The 13771-nt window shown below is 40.5% G+C and overlaps 1 protein-coding gene across 7 annotated transcripts in view; it reads left to right on the top strand.

The window, feature by feature from the left end:
• LOC138164865 (serine/arginine-rich splicing factor 11) overlaps window positions 1-13771 on the top strand; it is a 38489-nt gene that overhangs the window by 10303 nt on the left and 14415 nt on the right. For 4 of the 7 annotated variants that reach the window (XM_069092793.1, XM_069092791.1, XM_069092787.1 and 1 more), the window contains 3 exons: window positions 539-747; window positions 6677-6810; window positions 10548-10657. The exons of 1 other annotated variant lie outside the window; for it this stretch is intronic. In XM_069092793.1, the coding sequence (XP_068948894.1) occupies window positions 566-747; window positions 6677-6810; window positions 10548-10657 (426 nt within the window). In that variant the 5' untranslated portion in view covers window positions 539-565. The remainder of the gene's footprint in view (window positions 1-538; window positions 748-6676; window positions 6811-10547; window positions 10658-13771) is intronic. 2 more of the 7 variants (XM_069092790.1, XM_069092788.1) reach the window with 1 other exon arrangement.

Genomic DNA, 13771 nt, shown 5'->3' with positions numbered 1-13771 from the left:
CCGCGGCCACGACCGCCCCCACCCACACAGGGTTGGGGTCCGCTCCTTCTGGGGACGGGGCTGCTTGATCCGAGGGGTGAGGGGGGGGGGGGGGGGTATTTCAGCCAGCGCCTCCGTCACCCCGATCTGGCCGACGGGGACACCGAGGCAGACAAGGCTTCCTGCCGCGAGTCCCGGGGAGCCCCGTTGGGTGGGACTAGCCCTGCCCGGAGGCCTCGGCCCTCCTAGGCCCTGAGCCCTTTCCCGGTGACGTCACTGCGATGACGCCGCCGACGCGCCGCCGACGCGCCGCGCGCGCTGGACGCGCATGCGCCGGCTCGGGGCATTGTGGGACGCCGCGGCCCAGCCCGAGCGGAGGGGGCGGCCGTTTGTTCCGTGCCTGCCCGGGCCTCCCTGCTCTCCGCGTCCGCCCTCGGGCCCGCCCGCCCCTCGCTCTCCTCGTCCCCCGGGCGCGGACGGCGGCGGCGGCGGCGGCCCCGGCTCCTCCCCCCTTCCCCTCCCTCCTCTCACTGTTTGTTGTGTGTTTGATGTGTTAAAGCAGGAGCGAGCGAGGCCCGAGAGCGCCATGAGCACGCCCGCCGTCGTCCCCAGCGCCGTGGGCCCGGGCCCGGGGCCGAGCGGCGGCGGCGGCGGCGGCACCGAGGTCATCCAGGTGACGAACGTGTCCCCGAGCGCCAGCTCGGAGCAGATGCGGACCCTCTTCGGCTTCCTGGGCAAGATCGACGAGCTGCGCCTCTTCCCGCCCGAGTGAGTAGCCGTTGGGGGGGCGGGCGGGGCGCCGCCGCCGTCTGTCTGTCCGTCCGGGCTGTGGTTTCGGGGGCGCGTTAGTTTACTGAAGTGATGCGAAGCCCCAGGAAGTGAGTGCCTGGATTCTCCTGCTTGTTTCCGTGTTGGGTCTATTTCCGTGCGTGGTCTCCTTCAGATGAGGGGCGTTTAATGACTTTCTGATCACTGTGGAGGGTATTCTCCTAATGCTGCACTAAAGCTCAACTGCCCATAGTTTCTTAGAGCTTAGTCGCCATGTGGAGTCTAAGACCAATATAAATTCTTTTAATCCATTCGCATGTCTTGTACTTTGAATGCACCTTTTACACCATCACACTTGTAATATTCTAGGGGCGGCCTGGTGGCTCAGCGAGTCAGAGCACCGGCTCCAGTGTCGGGACGACCTGGAGATCGAATCCGGGGCTCGGACGCTCAGCACCGCACCCAGAAATAACTGGCCGTGTCACTTAACCCTGATTGCTTAAAAAAAAGAAATAACTTGTAATATTTCACATATCAGTCATTTGGAAAAAACTGGCGAGCATTTCATTACGTAATTGAAAATTTGCATTTGTTAATATCACCACCAATCCCATCAGAAAAGTATACTGTTGTAAAGCTGTCAAACTCATGGAAAATGCAGATTTTCCAAAATTCTAATTTTCTCTTGAAAACTTTAATTTTATCATAGGCAACAAAAATGTCCCTTTTCTTTCCTTAAAGTGACAATGCTCACACTGTTCATTTGTGAAACTATGACTCCCGAGTATACTGCATCCTACCCAAGGCCTAATAACCACATTTTAATTTCTAAACCCCCACTGCTTTTCCTCCAGGCACACCGCTCATACTTGAGTACACACCAGCTGTGCTCTAGGAGAATTAAGAAGGTGTGCATGGGGGAGGGGGTGTCAAGATTAAACAATTTAGTAATTTTATTTTTCCTCAAGGACTTAAATGAAACGGATGGGTTGTTTTTACTGGGAGCTTGTGTCTGAGAGGAAGACAGTGACTGCTGATAAAGTTTCTTGTCTCCACCTGGCTTCCATCTAAGGCATCAGCACTTTTACCCACCATTGCTTTGATACCTTTAATGCAGATAGCAACATAGTTGTCCCAGGATTAACCATGAGATTCAAAGGAGTTACGCAGTAGTTCAGCACTCTGACATATCCTGAAATGATTAGTTGGTGCTGATACTAGATGAATACAAGCAAAACAAAAAGTCCAGCCTGATTTGTCCATTTGTAAGGCAGGAGTATAAATCTGTAGACAAGATATCAACTGCGTGTTACAAATGTTACGAGGAAAGCTTTCATTCCCTGTCTCTGGGGCATTTTCACTGTGCACTGGTGAGATAACACCAGATATTTCTGACCTGGGGCCCTCCAGGCTTCAGGGACCTTATCTCAACCCACTTAGAGAACCTGTGGTCTAGATGAGTTAGAAGAGCAAAGCCCCTCAGGGGTTGATCTTCTCTTTATATGATGAGATGACGGCTGATGCTGATCTGAATAGTGAAAAATATTTAAATTATTTTTTCAGAGAGACTTTGATGGTCATTCTGCTTATAGTCAACATTGATAGTAGCCTTTTTAAAAAGTGACATTCCAGGGCAGCTACGGGGCGCAGTGAATAGAGCACCAGCCCTGGAGCCAGGAGGACCTGAGTTCAAATCTAGCCTCAGACACTTAATACTCAGACCTTGGGCAAGTCACTTAACCCCAATTGCCCTGCCTTCTACCCCCCTACCCCCCCCCCAAAAAGGAAAAAAAAAAAAAAAAAGACATTCCTTGAGGGGTTGAGGCCACTTTCTGGAAATAATTAGAATGTTTATTAGTGTGATTGACAATGAAATAATAGCACAAGTCACACTCAGCATGAAAACACTGGTCTCTGGAAAAGGCAAAAAGTAAACACCTTGTCTTTACTTCTGTTTTGGATAATATCCCTGAAGAGCAATGTTCAACCTTGATGAATGCAGCTTTTCTAAGAAAATTGTGGGGTCTTTGTTGCTGTTTACACCATGGCACACACCTTTTGTTCCAATGGGATGTTATACTAGAGAATTGTGCAGCTGGGAAATCCAGAGTATATGCACCAGCATTGAATTTGTTAGAAATTCCAAAGTGTGTTTAAAAAAAAAAGCCTAGTGCTTTGTTCATGGTAAACACTAGTGATGTCTGTGAAATGATTCTTGTTTACTAAACAGATTCTGATTTCTCTTGCTTACCAGATAGTTTTGAGTTTTCCCCCTTCACCAGCTACTTTTCCCATTTGTTTTCAGTTCTTGTTTTTAGATGATGGTGACTCAGTTGAAGTTCTGAGATCATTCTCTTCCTGATTCAGAGAAAAAAAAAAGCATGCCCCTGGCAGTATCGAGCACTGTGATTTGACTCTGCATTCAGTTTTTTAGACAGGAAACCTTGTTACATTTTTCTTTTGTGCCAACACAAATAACACTGTGTGCCTTGAGTTCTGGATGGAGAACTACTCAGATAAATGAGCGAAAATCTTTCCTTTAACAATATAAACTCATTTATAGCCCTTTGAGCTTTGCAGATATTTGATTGGGGCCTTAGATGCAAACATTTGAAGTACAGGTGTTGTGTATGTGGTATTTTACTTCATTTTACAGATGGAGTAACTGAGGCACAGAGTTCAGGCGACTTATCCATGGTTACAAATGATAGTAAAAGGACCAGACACAGCATTTTTTTTTTAACTCAACTACCCTGGTTCCCAAGACCTGCAGTCTTTGAAAATACTCAGTTTTCTTAGTTCTGATGCTTGATGCCAATTTAAAAAAAAATCCCTCTTCCACTAGACAATCCTTAAAACACTCAAAGTCCAGCTCTTGACTGTCAAACCATAGGTCTCTATCTCCTTGTCTTCCTCTCTCTCTCAGACACATGTTTTGTTTTCCTCTGTTCTCCAAGCTAAACATTCCTAGTTCATCTAGCCATCTGCAGGTATGGCATTCAGTTCTTTTACAGCTCAAATTGGAGTGCTATCATTTAGCCAGAAAACAAGTCATTTAGGTTGTATTTCTGAGAGAGACTAAGCAACTCACCCTTTGAGTTGAGTAAATGCAACAAAACTGAAAGTAGCTTTCTCGGCCTGGTGGTCAGCTCTTAGGTCATAAAAACTGTGATGAAGGGGGAAAGAGGACACCTAAGTGTTTCAGGTGCAAGTTGATAATGGGCTTCAGAGTTCTCTATTACAACCCTGGAAATTATTGCCCCTTTATGCTACCCTAGAATAGGGACTTGAAAGCAGTGGAAAAGTGTGCAGATTGTTACCCTGCTCTGTTCTGCTTTAGCACACGTTTTTCCTTAGGGAATATTCCCCTCCCATAGATTAAACAATCAGATTTCCTTTTCCTGTGTGATACTTAACAGTGATCATATTTTCTATCATAGTCTGATAAGTGACATAATTCTTTTGTAAAAACGTAAATGAATTCTTGAAATTAGGAGCATCCTGTTGTATTTCTGTTCCACATAGATCAGTCATGTCAAACTGTAATAGAATCAGGGCCCCTAATTCATACCTGGGGATCCCTGCCAGCCATGTATTGACTTAGTTTAAAATATAACTCTGTATTTTGATTTTATTTATTTTATTAAATATTGCCTAATTACATTTTAATACAGTTCAGGCTGCTTGTTATCACCTTCAGCACCAGCACATTTTTAGATCATCTCTTAGAGTAGAATACATTTACAATTGACTATCATTTATTTTATATTGAATTCTTAAGGGTTTTAATACAAGTAAGAAATTATTTTTACCTTGTCCTTAAATATGCACTTATGGATTTCTTTTCTTGTAATCATTAACTACAGGTGGAGGACTTTGGTAAAGTAATGGTATTTTTTAACTTGGATAGCATGAAGATAATTCCTTAAAATAGCTTTAGACTTTAGAATATTTTACATTTTGGAGTGGGGAACCTACCACTCTGATATGGTGGAAAGAGACCTAGATTTACTATCACAGGACTCACATGCCAGCTCTGGCAGTGTAGGATCTGAGTTCGCTTGGACAAATTCCTTTATCTCTCTTGTCTGTTTCCTTACCTCTGAAATGGCTGGTTTTGGCCACGTGATCTCTTAAGGTCCCTTGGAAATCCAGATCTGTTATCCTCAGGCTCAGAACGATGATGTGACTTCCTCAGCATGCATGACTTCTTGTGCTTCTACATCTACCTGCCTTCTGGCTACAGAGGTTATCCTTAAAAGGTGCTTCAGAGTTCTGTGAATCTTTCTTAGGAAGAGAGTCCTGTTCACTAGGAAAAGGGAATCCTAAGTGTATCCTAAGATGAAAACTGTTAGCAATCATAATTTTAGAAGCTATAGGTCACTAATTTCATTTGAACATAATTTTTATAGGTCAGTTTCATTAAGCATAAATATGAAAATAATTCAGAGGAATTCTACTGAAGTAGAAAGCTAGCTTGAAAACCTAAGTTTAAATCCCACCACTAATGCTTATGTACTCTTAACTCTGGTCAGGTAAATTCTTCCTGCCCCTTGACAGTTCTCCCGACTTGTCTTCTGTCTGTGAAGGTGCCAGTAAAGGCACTTCCTTCCATATACCAGCACAGTCTCAAGTCCAGTCCCTTCTCCTACCCAGGTTCTTTGACTATATACAACCTTCAAAGAGATTTACTGACCATTGATTAGTATCTTTCCTTTCTAGATTCTGCTTTCTACCCAAAAAAGGATGAAAGCATCTAGTGACCCAGCATTTTTGTAAATATATGAAGACTCTCAAATTGTACTTAGATAGAATTGGAATCAAAAGAGCAGCCTCACAGAAACATTTTGTACAATCATTGATACCTACTGAATTATCTGCAAGCATAGTATAAATTGAATACCTTGGATATTTTGTTTCTGACTTATTAAATCTATGCAACAGAGGGAGACAATGCAGAATGTCTAATGGCTGAGGGATCTTGATTTCCCCATCAGTTCTAAGGTTTAGAATTTCTTTATTTTTTTAAACCATTTCATAGAACAAAGCATAGCTAGAAAGTTTAGAATTGACTCTTATTTATGTTGCTTAGATAACAGTGCACCGCACTGTCATGTTTGAGTATGGAGCACTCACTTTCTGTCACCTTCTTTAAACGTATCTGATAAAACCTCAGAATTCTTGAGAGTATAAATGTGATTAAGTTGGAATCATTTGAGGCTTTTGTGCTCTCTTGGCTTGAAAGTCAAAAGTAAAGCTCGTGAGTACCCTCTGTAAATTTGAAATAGCTCACTAGAGGAAAAGAAGCCACTCTCTCTGAATTTTACCAAAGTCAGATTGATGAGCAAAACTTTTCACTTTTCTTCCATCCTCCACCTTTCCCAGAAACCTCTGTGATATTTGCTCTTACGTTAAATAGTTGATTATAAATTTATTTTGTTATCATTGTGGTCAAGAGTTTATACCGAAGAGTGGGGCAGGTATGTGAAGCCTTAGAGGATGCAGACAAGGGAATTAATTCTCTATCAGGCATCCAGTTTTCTTGGAATGTTCATTTACTGACTATCCCAACTATTTGGAGCATGATTTGGGGTGTTGGAAATTGGGCATTTCATTTGAAGCTTGTTTATGCATTCTATATTATATTGGTTATTAATATGTATTAACTAAAATTTTAGTAAATACATAGTAAGTTTTGGAAGATTTAATGACTTGGTTTGTTAAATCATAAAGTAGATCGGTGCTAATTCTTCTGGAAATGCTGTGTTATGAATTTAGTGTTCTAGGTTATGAACAGTATTTGGAAACCTTTGACTTCTGGCCCCCAATTGTGATTTTTTTTTTTGTAATAAAGTAGTGCTCTGGTAGTTAATCTCTTTTCTCTGTTGTCTCCCTCTCTCTCTCTTTCTCTTTTTTTTTTTTTTTTTAGTGACTCGCCTTTGCCAGTATCCTCACGTGTCTGTTTTGTAAAGTTCCATGATCCAGACTCAGCAGTTGTGGCGCAGCACCTGACAAACACTGTGTTCGTTGACAGAGCTTTGATAGTCGTTCCCTATGCAGAAGGTTTGTGCTTTGTTTCACTGCCTATGTGGCCAACCTCTTGGTGACCGTCTACCTCAGTCTAGTTTTGTAGAGTGAGTAATAGGAGCATGTTAAAAATCTAAGCAATTAACATTTGGAGACCCTTGGTATACTGTGGTCCATAGTTTTTACTTACATTATGGCCAATTTTTAGTCACTCTTAATTCTAAAAATTAGAATCAGTTCCAATTTTCCATGTTTAGCTGTTTTTATTAGTAAAAATGAAATAACTGTCCTTAACTCCATTTCCTAAAAGACGTTTAGTAAGCAATTGTCTTAATTGGTGTTGAGTTTAACCCCTCTTCCCCCACCCTTAAAAAAGGCCCTTAAAAAATCAGTAGTCTGACATATGTACCTTCATATAGATGCCTTTTAAAAATGCATGACTTGGAATTCCACTTTAATAACACATGAGAACAGGAGTCATTATTTCCTTTTATTGATATTTCGAATTAAATTTACCAAATTGTAGATTCCAGTATACCAAGGGTTGAATGATTGTGGTTTGTGTGAAAAACCAAAAATTCCTTTAGGTTAGGTGCCAGAGGGGCACTGGGCATTTTATTTTATTCCAAGTTGTCTTGTTCAGCCTTGCTATACTTCATAGAATTTCACTAAATAATAAACTCTTCTCTCTGTTATTTGTGTGTGTGATTTTTGTAGTGGAGAAGGCAAATGCAAAGCCCTTCCAGATGACTGAAAAACAGCGGGTCCTCTGCCGCTACAGGGGATTCTAGACATAACTAAAGGCCAGCAAGCCCCGCTCAAGCCCCCCAGGCGTTTTCCTGGTGTCACCAAATGTTAACCACATTTTCTCTCTTTTTACATTTTAGGCTGTTAAAGTAATTGGACAGGACAAAAGTGGGGTGGGTGGATCTTAACAGTGGGACGAGATAGCACTTTTACAGCCACTTTATGAAACTTAAGGCAGACTTTAGTCCAAATGTACATTTACTTGATTTGTTTCTCTATAAATGTAGCACACGGTTATGAAAAATCAGTGAAATATAGAATTACTGGAATTTAGGTAAATATGTATAATTGCTGCATTTATCGGGCAGGCATTTTAAATTCTGCCATTTTTTTCTTTTATGAACTGGTCAGGACAACTAGTTTCTTAATACCATATATCTCTCGGTATCAACCTGAAAATTTGTACCGTGCCTGATAATTGGGTTTCAAGATACGTAGTCCAGAAAACTTGGAGAGATTGATTTTCTTTTTCTGAAGAAATCACTTTGATTTTCTGCTCCTGGAGAAAGCATGCTCTAATGGTATCTCCATCTCAGTACTAAAGAGTAAGAGCCTGGTTCTGAACAAGCTTCCCCGGGGCAGTGTATGTTGGTTAAGCTATTTCCTTTTTGTCATCGTCCCTGTTAGAGAAGAAACCTGGCACCCAAAGAAACCCAGAACACAAGCCTGATTGGTGGGTCTTGGTGACCGGGCTTTGGGGCAAATGCCCATCAAATAATTTGTAAGGACATGTGAGTGAGGCTTTTCTAGAAAAAGGAATCTTTTGTTGGATAAGCCTTCTACCAAGTTTTTCCAGATGCTGAATAAAATAGAGCATACCATAAGATAGCAGCTTTTCATGTATAGTTTAAAAGAGAACACTCACATTTTAGATAAGTTTTTGAAAGTGAAATTTTTTTTAGTCTTACTGGATTATGGGTGTTTTTTTTTCCATTTCAAAAACCTATTCTTGGTGTATTTCTCTTATGATGTGCGGTATTAATGTTGCCTGGCCCCAGGTGTCTCACTGCACAAATACTCCTTCCCTCTCTCACACTTCCCCTCCATTTTTAGTTCTTAAGCCTTTAGTGTTGGCTCTTGCTCAGTGTGTTAGAATTGTACACACAGAGTCTATGGGAAGCATAGCTTTAAATTGATAACATTGTGATGCAGTCAGATTTGGAAGGAACTCTTAGTATTAATGGATTTGGGGATTATTTAGGTTCCTTGGTTAATGTTTGTTTCTTTTGTCTGTTTCTTTTTCTTTCATTTCTACACATTCATGCAGTATTTCATGGTTCTATCAAAGCAGCAGTAAAAAAAAAACACTTGACGCATGAAAATTAACTGGTGAGGGGCCTCATTGCTATTTTCAAATTGTAGTTTTATTTTTAAATAGTTTTTTTTTTTAAATCAGAGGATCGGATGCATGATTTTTTTTTAATGGATGCAGATCTTCTATTAGGTGTCTCACAATAAGTTCAAGAGGATTTAGATTTCCAGAAATGTTGCAGTTGCACTAATTTGAGATAGAGATGTTGATATTTTATATATCCTCTTTCTGAGACATAATTTTGCATGCAAAATTATCCCTTAATCTCTGTAGGTATGTTAATATATTGATGCATTAATTAGTGCCCACTATCCAAATGATCTTCTCCCCCCCTCTCCATAACTCTCGGTATCTGAACTGATGACAGCTCTGACACAAACGATAACAGTGCTGTGTATATACATTTGTTTATGTTATCGGCACTCTCAGTATAGGTGGAAGGAACCATTACCTTTATTTAACAGTGGTTTTTCTTTTTTGTTGTTGTGTTTTACAGTTCTTTTCCCTGGTTCAGCCTGAACTATATACCAGGCCCTGCTGAAAATACCACCCAACAGTTTTCTTCTGCAGCTTATCCAGTTTCTCTTAAGTGCCCTGTACATATTGTATGTTTTATGATGAGATGCAGTTTCTTAATATGTATTACAGAAATACTACTGGTATTTGCAAATATGTAGTTAAATTGTATTATTGAACTCTCATTTTGGGGGCTTGGGCACATTAACAGATTAATCCATCTATCTGTATAGGGCTTTTGCTGTTGGATAGGATTAAAATTGTCTACATGAGTATGTGTCTTATTGTAGGACCCTTATTAATATTTATGCTGAATTACATAGACTAGGCATTTAAAATGGACATACTTGTCTTTGTGGCTTCCAGAGTTTGGGCCAAAGTTTGCTTTTTAACTGGCAATATGTAGCAACATTTTTTGGTGCAGTTAGCATGGCACATGTGGGAACATAAAGCATTTCACTGCGCAGGTAAGGAATGTGCCAAAGTCTATGCCCTTCCCGCACTCAGTGAAGATCAGAGATCTGCAGAGCCATTCAGAGTCACTTGAGTCAGCAAAAGCCCTACGCTTGATTCAACAGAAAATTTCCTTACATACCTTTCTTCTCTTTAATTTTGACAAAATTTGTATGGTAGGTGTAAAAAAGATCATAGTGAACTGTGCCATATTATTAACCCCTAAATCACCCTTTTTTGTCTTGTGTATCTTGATTTTTCTGTGTGCTTTATAGTGAAGCAGCCGACACGAGTCGTGTTCATAAAACAGCTTTTGAAAGTTGAGAGCACACCCTGGACAGCCGACTGTGCTTGCTTACCTTTGGTTCATGACTTAAAAATCGAGTACAGGTGATGACATCTTGGCAGTGTTAACAAAAAAGTAGTGTGTATTGTGCTATTTTTTTTTTACTCTAGAAACTTAACCATTTGTAGAGAAAAAGGAAGTCAATTTTTCACACATTGAAGTTTCATTCTGACATAAAATTAGTGATAAATATTAATAGAATTCAAGCTTTATATTTTAGCCAACATAAGTACTTTCAACAAACTCAGGTGGTGTATCAGGGAGACATTTTCTGGGTGTTTTTGTGTGTTTTCTGTCTTAAAAAAGAATGTATTCTAATGCATGGCTATCTCTCTGCAGGAGTTATTCCTGATGAGACTAAGGCTTTGTCTCTGTTGGCACCAGCTAATGCAGTGGCAGGCCTTCTGCCTGGTGGTGGACTTCTGCCAACCCCCAACCCCCTTACCCAGGTACTGCTCCTTGTCAGTTCTGAGAAAATGTGGATGATACTGGGGAAGGGTTTTGTCAGCATGACTTCATGGCAGTGCAGGTGGTGAGAATCACGAGTCCTTCATTCACTTAGAGTGCTTTCTGCATGTGTATGCTTGCTTGATCATTTTTCATTTGTGCTGTCTAGAAATGTTTTCAAATCTAATTGCATCACATACAACTTTGCAGAAACAAAATTCCAGGTGTCTGGCATCCTAAAGATGATTTTTGCAGCCTCCCATCCCTGAAAAACAAAGCACTCACTGAAGTTAGTTAGTACATGTAAACTAGGCCAGTTGGCACTGAACATTTGGCCATGCTTATTGCTATAGAAGTGGCTGCTGCCGGGTCTCAGGCTTGGGTGAATTAAGAGTTAGGACTTTCCTGAGTGTAATTGTTATGGTAACAATTTGATTGAACTTAAAATCCTGTAGCCTGTAATTCAAAGCTGAATTTGTAGCTGTAATTCAAATCTAGGGGTTCTTAACTATATTACACAATACAATAATGTCAGTGCTGTGCTGCATAGACTTAAAAGAAAATCCGTACACTCGTTTAAAAAGTCATCATTTTCTTCTTTTTCTCAAACCACTCTTTGACATAATACAAAGAAAACAAAAAAAGCAAAAGCTTATGTGCATCGTAAACTACAAGAAGTCAGAATTATCCATTTATAGCTGTCGTGATGGGATACTTAGATGACCCCAGACAATCAGGGAATAGACTAAAACTAAGGTTGAAAACTTGGGTGAAGTTAGAATATCAGATTAGTCCAGGAAAATCACCAGCATTTCTATGTCTAGAATTAAGAAATGAAAAGAAATTATATTCTAAATAATTGAACTGTCTGAAAATTAACCTGCTGGGACATATGTCTGGTTTCTGTTACTACAACTCTGAATCACTTTATAGGGAAAAAAAAAGAGAGAGACTTTAATAACTGTAAAAATTCATTGCTTATTGTGGTAGCATCACAAAACTACCTGAATTTGCTTATTGATTCGGGCATTTGTAACAGTTCTCTGGGGAGTTCTTTAGAACTAGACACAATCCATTTGAAATACGAATGGTCTCGAATCTCATGGGAAATGGGAACATTGCTGTGCTTTAAACCAGATTTTAAAACAGCCGGTGTTAGAATGGTTTGATGCAGGTTTTTAAAAATGTACAGTGATGACACAGGTGGATGAGCAAGAAACAAACTTGTGTTTGCTAAGCCCAAGAATTGAAGGAAGTCGGGAGTGGAGACAAAGCCTGCTGGGAAAACTGGGAAACACTTTGGCAGAAGTGAGGTTTCAACCACCTGAACTCTTCCGCTATAATAGGTTCACAATGGGGATGCGACATGTACAAGGTCACATGACAGTTGAGAAAAAAGTTGAGGTAGCTTTCACACAACTGTTTGTTGACTAGTCAGAGAATTTTTATTTTATTTTATTTTTTATTTTTTTGCTTTTTTGGAGGGCAGTTGGGGTTAAGTAACTTGCCCAAGGTCACATGGCTAGTTTTTGTGTTAAGTGTCGGAGGCCGGATTTGAACTCAGGTCCTCCTGACTCCAGGGCCGGTGCTCTACTCACTGTGCTACGTAGCCACCCCTAGTGATAACATTCTTAACAAAGGATAAAAAGATCAAAAATGCTCAAATGAAACAATTTTTACTATCTAAAATTAAGAGTTTTTATAAATTTAAAATCAAAGACAGAATATTTCCATCAAATACAAGAATTACAGTGAACCACAGAACCAAAAAGACTTGGTTAGCTCCTGTAACTCAGACTGCCCTGAGCCAGTTACTTCAACTGCCTGCCTGCCCCTCACATGTCAGAGAATATGCTGCCTTATAGACGTTTGTTCACGTGGCAGTTCCCTAAACCAGTGAAATTATAGTTCCATTCTCTCTGCAAGACATAAAGCTAGTCAGCACAAACCACAGAATTATGCTATTCTTTAAAGAATTCAAACTATCAGCAACCAGATGAGAAAAGTCTACAAATGAGTGAGAGATGCTTACTAAAATGATGAAGGCTTTGCCGTCATACCATTCAGTGTTTCAGTGCAGGGGAAATTGGAACCAAGAAATGGCTCAACATTTGCATTTATTTCTGATTGACCTAGTGATCCCACAACAGACACCAAGAAAGTCAGGGGGGAAATGAACTCTGTGCCTTTCATGTCACCTTAAATTGAAACAAAGTAAATTTCCATTGAATTGGGGGCATGGACGAACAAATTAGAAAGGAAATGAGTGGAATGTTGTTGGGCAGAAGAGGATCACAAAAAGGGATTCAGGAGGAAAAACCATCCTGAGGTTTAGATGGACTGATACAGTGGAGTAAACACTGCCACTCCATATTGGGGAGCGATTTGGTGCGAGATTGATACACACACGACATGGCCAGTTGGGGAATTTGTTTTGTTCATTTATTCACATTTGTTACAAGGAGTTGTTTATTTTTCAGTTGAGGTGGGGAGGAAGGCAAATTTGGGTTGATAGAAAAAATAAAATTCAATTTCAATTTTTTTTTTTTTTTAAGAAATTTCCCAGAAGATAATAGTAACTATAGCAACGTAAATATAAAGATCACTGAAAGGCACTGGACCTCTGAGTAGCTGCAAAACTAAAAAAGGATGGTGTTGTTCAGGGATAGAGATGGGGGGCTGTTAGAGCTGAGGTCATTGGCCTAATTGCCTGTTGATGAATGAAACTAAACTGATAGTGAAGGTAAAAAGGTTGTTATAGTAATACAGAAAGTTGTTTTTAAGCCCCAGAAAACATAATAAAATGCCTCTGTCCTGAGAGGCAGGGAGAATAAGGACATTACACTATATAGTTATTTATTATGACTGGACTTGTGATTTCAGTAGTGTAGGGAATTTAAGGTGAGAAAATGCCCCTTCCCAGGGCAAGTAGCTCTGCTGCAGAGCGGCTGCCGCCCTTCAGTGCTGGCACCTGCCACCCTTGAGGTTGCTGCTACCGTCAGTGGCCATCACGCTATTTGTATCCTTTCCAGTGGATGGTGTCTCTACACTTGGGTTCTTGGCAAATGTTGGACGGGTGGTCCCTTTGCAGAAGCTGTCACCAACCACAACAATGG

Source organism: Petaurus breviceps, unplaced genomic scaffold, assembly GCF_028583685.1.
Source record: "Petaurus breviceps papuanus isolate PSGF00001 unplaced genomic scaffold, PetGlider_PUasm1.0 207, whole genome shotgun sequence".
NCBI classification, from domain to species: domain Eukaryota; kingdom Metazoa; phylum Chordata; class Mammalia; order Diprotodontia; family Petauridae; genus Petaurus; species Petaurus breviceps.
This window is presented reverse-complemented; position numbering and strand designations above follow the sequence as displayed.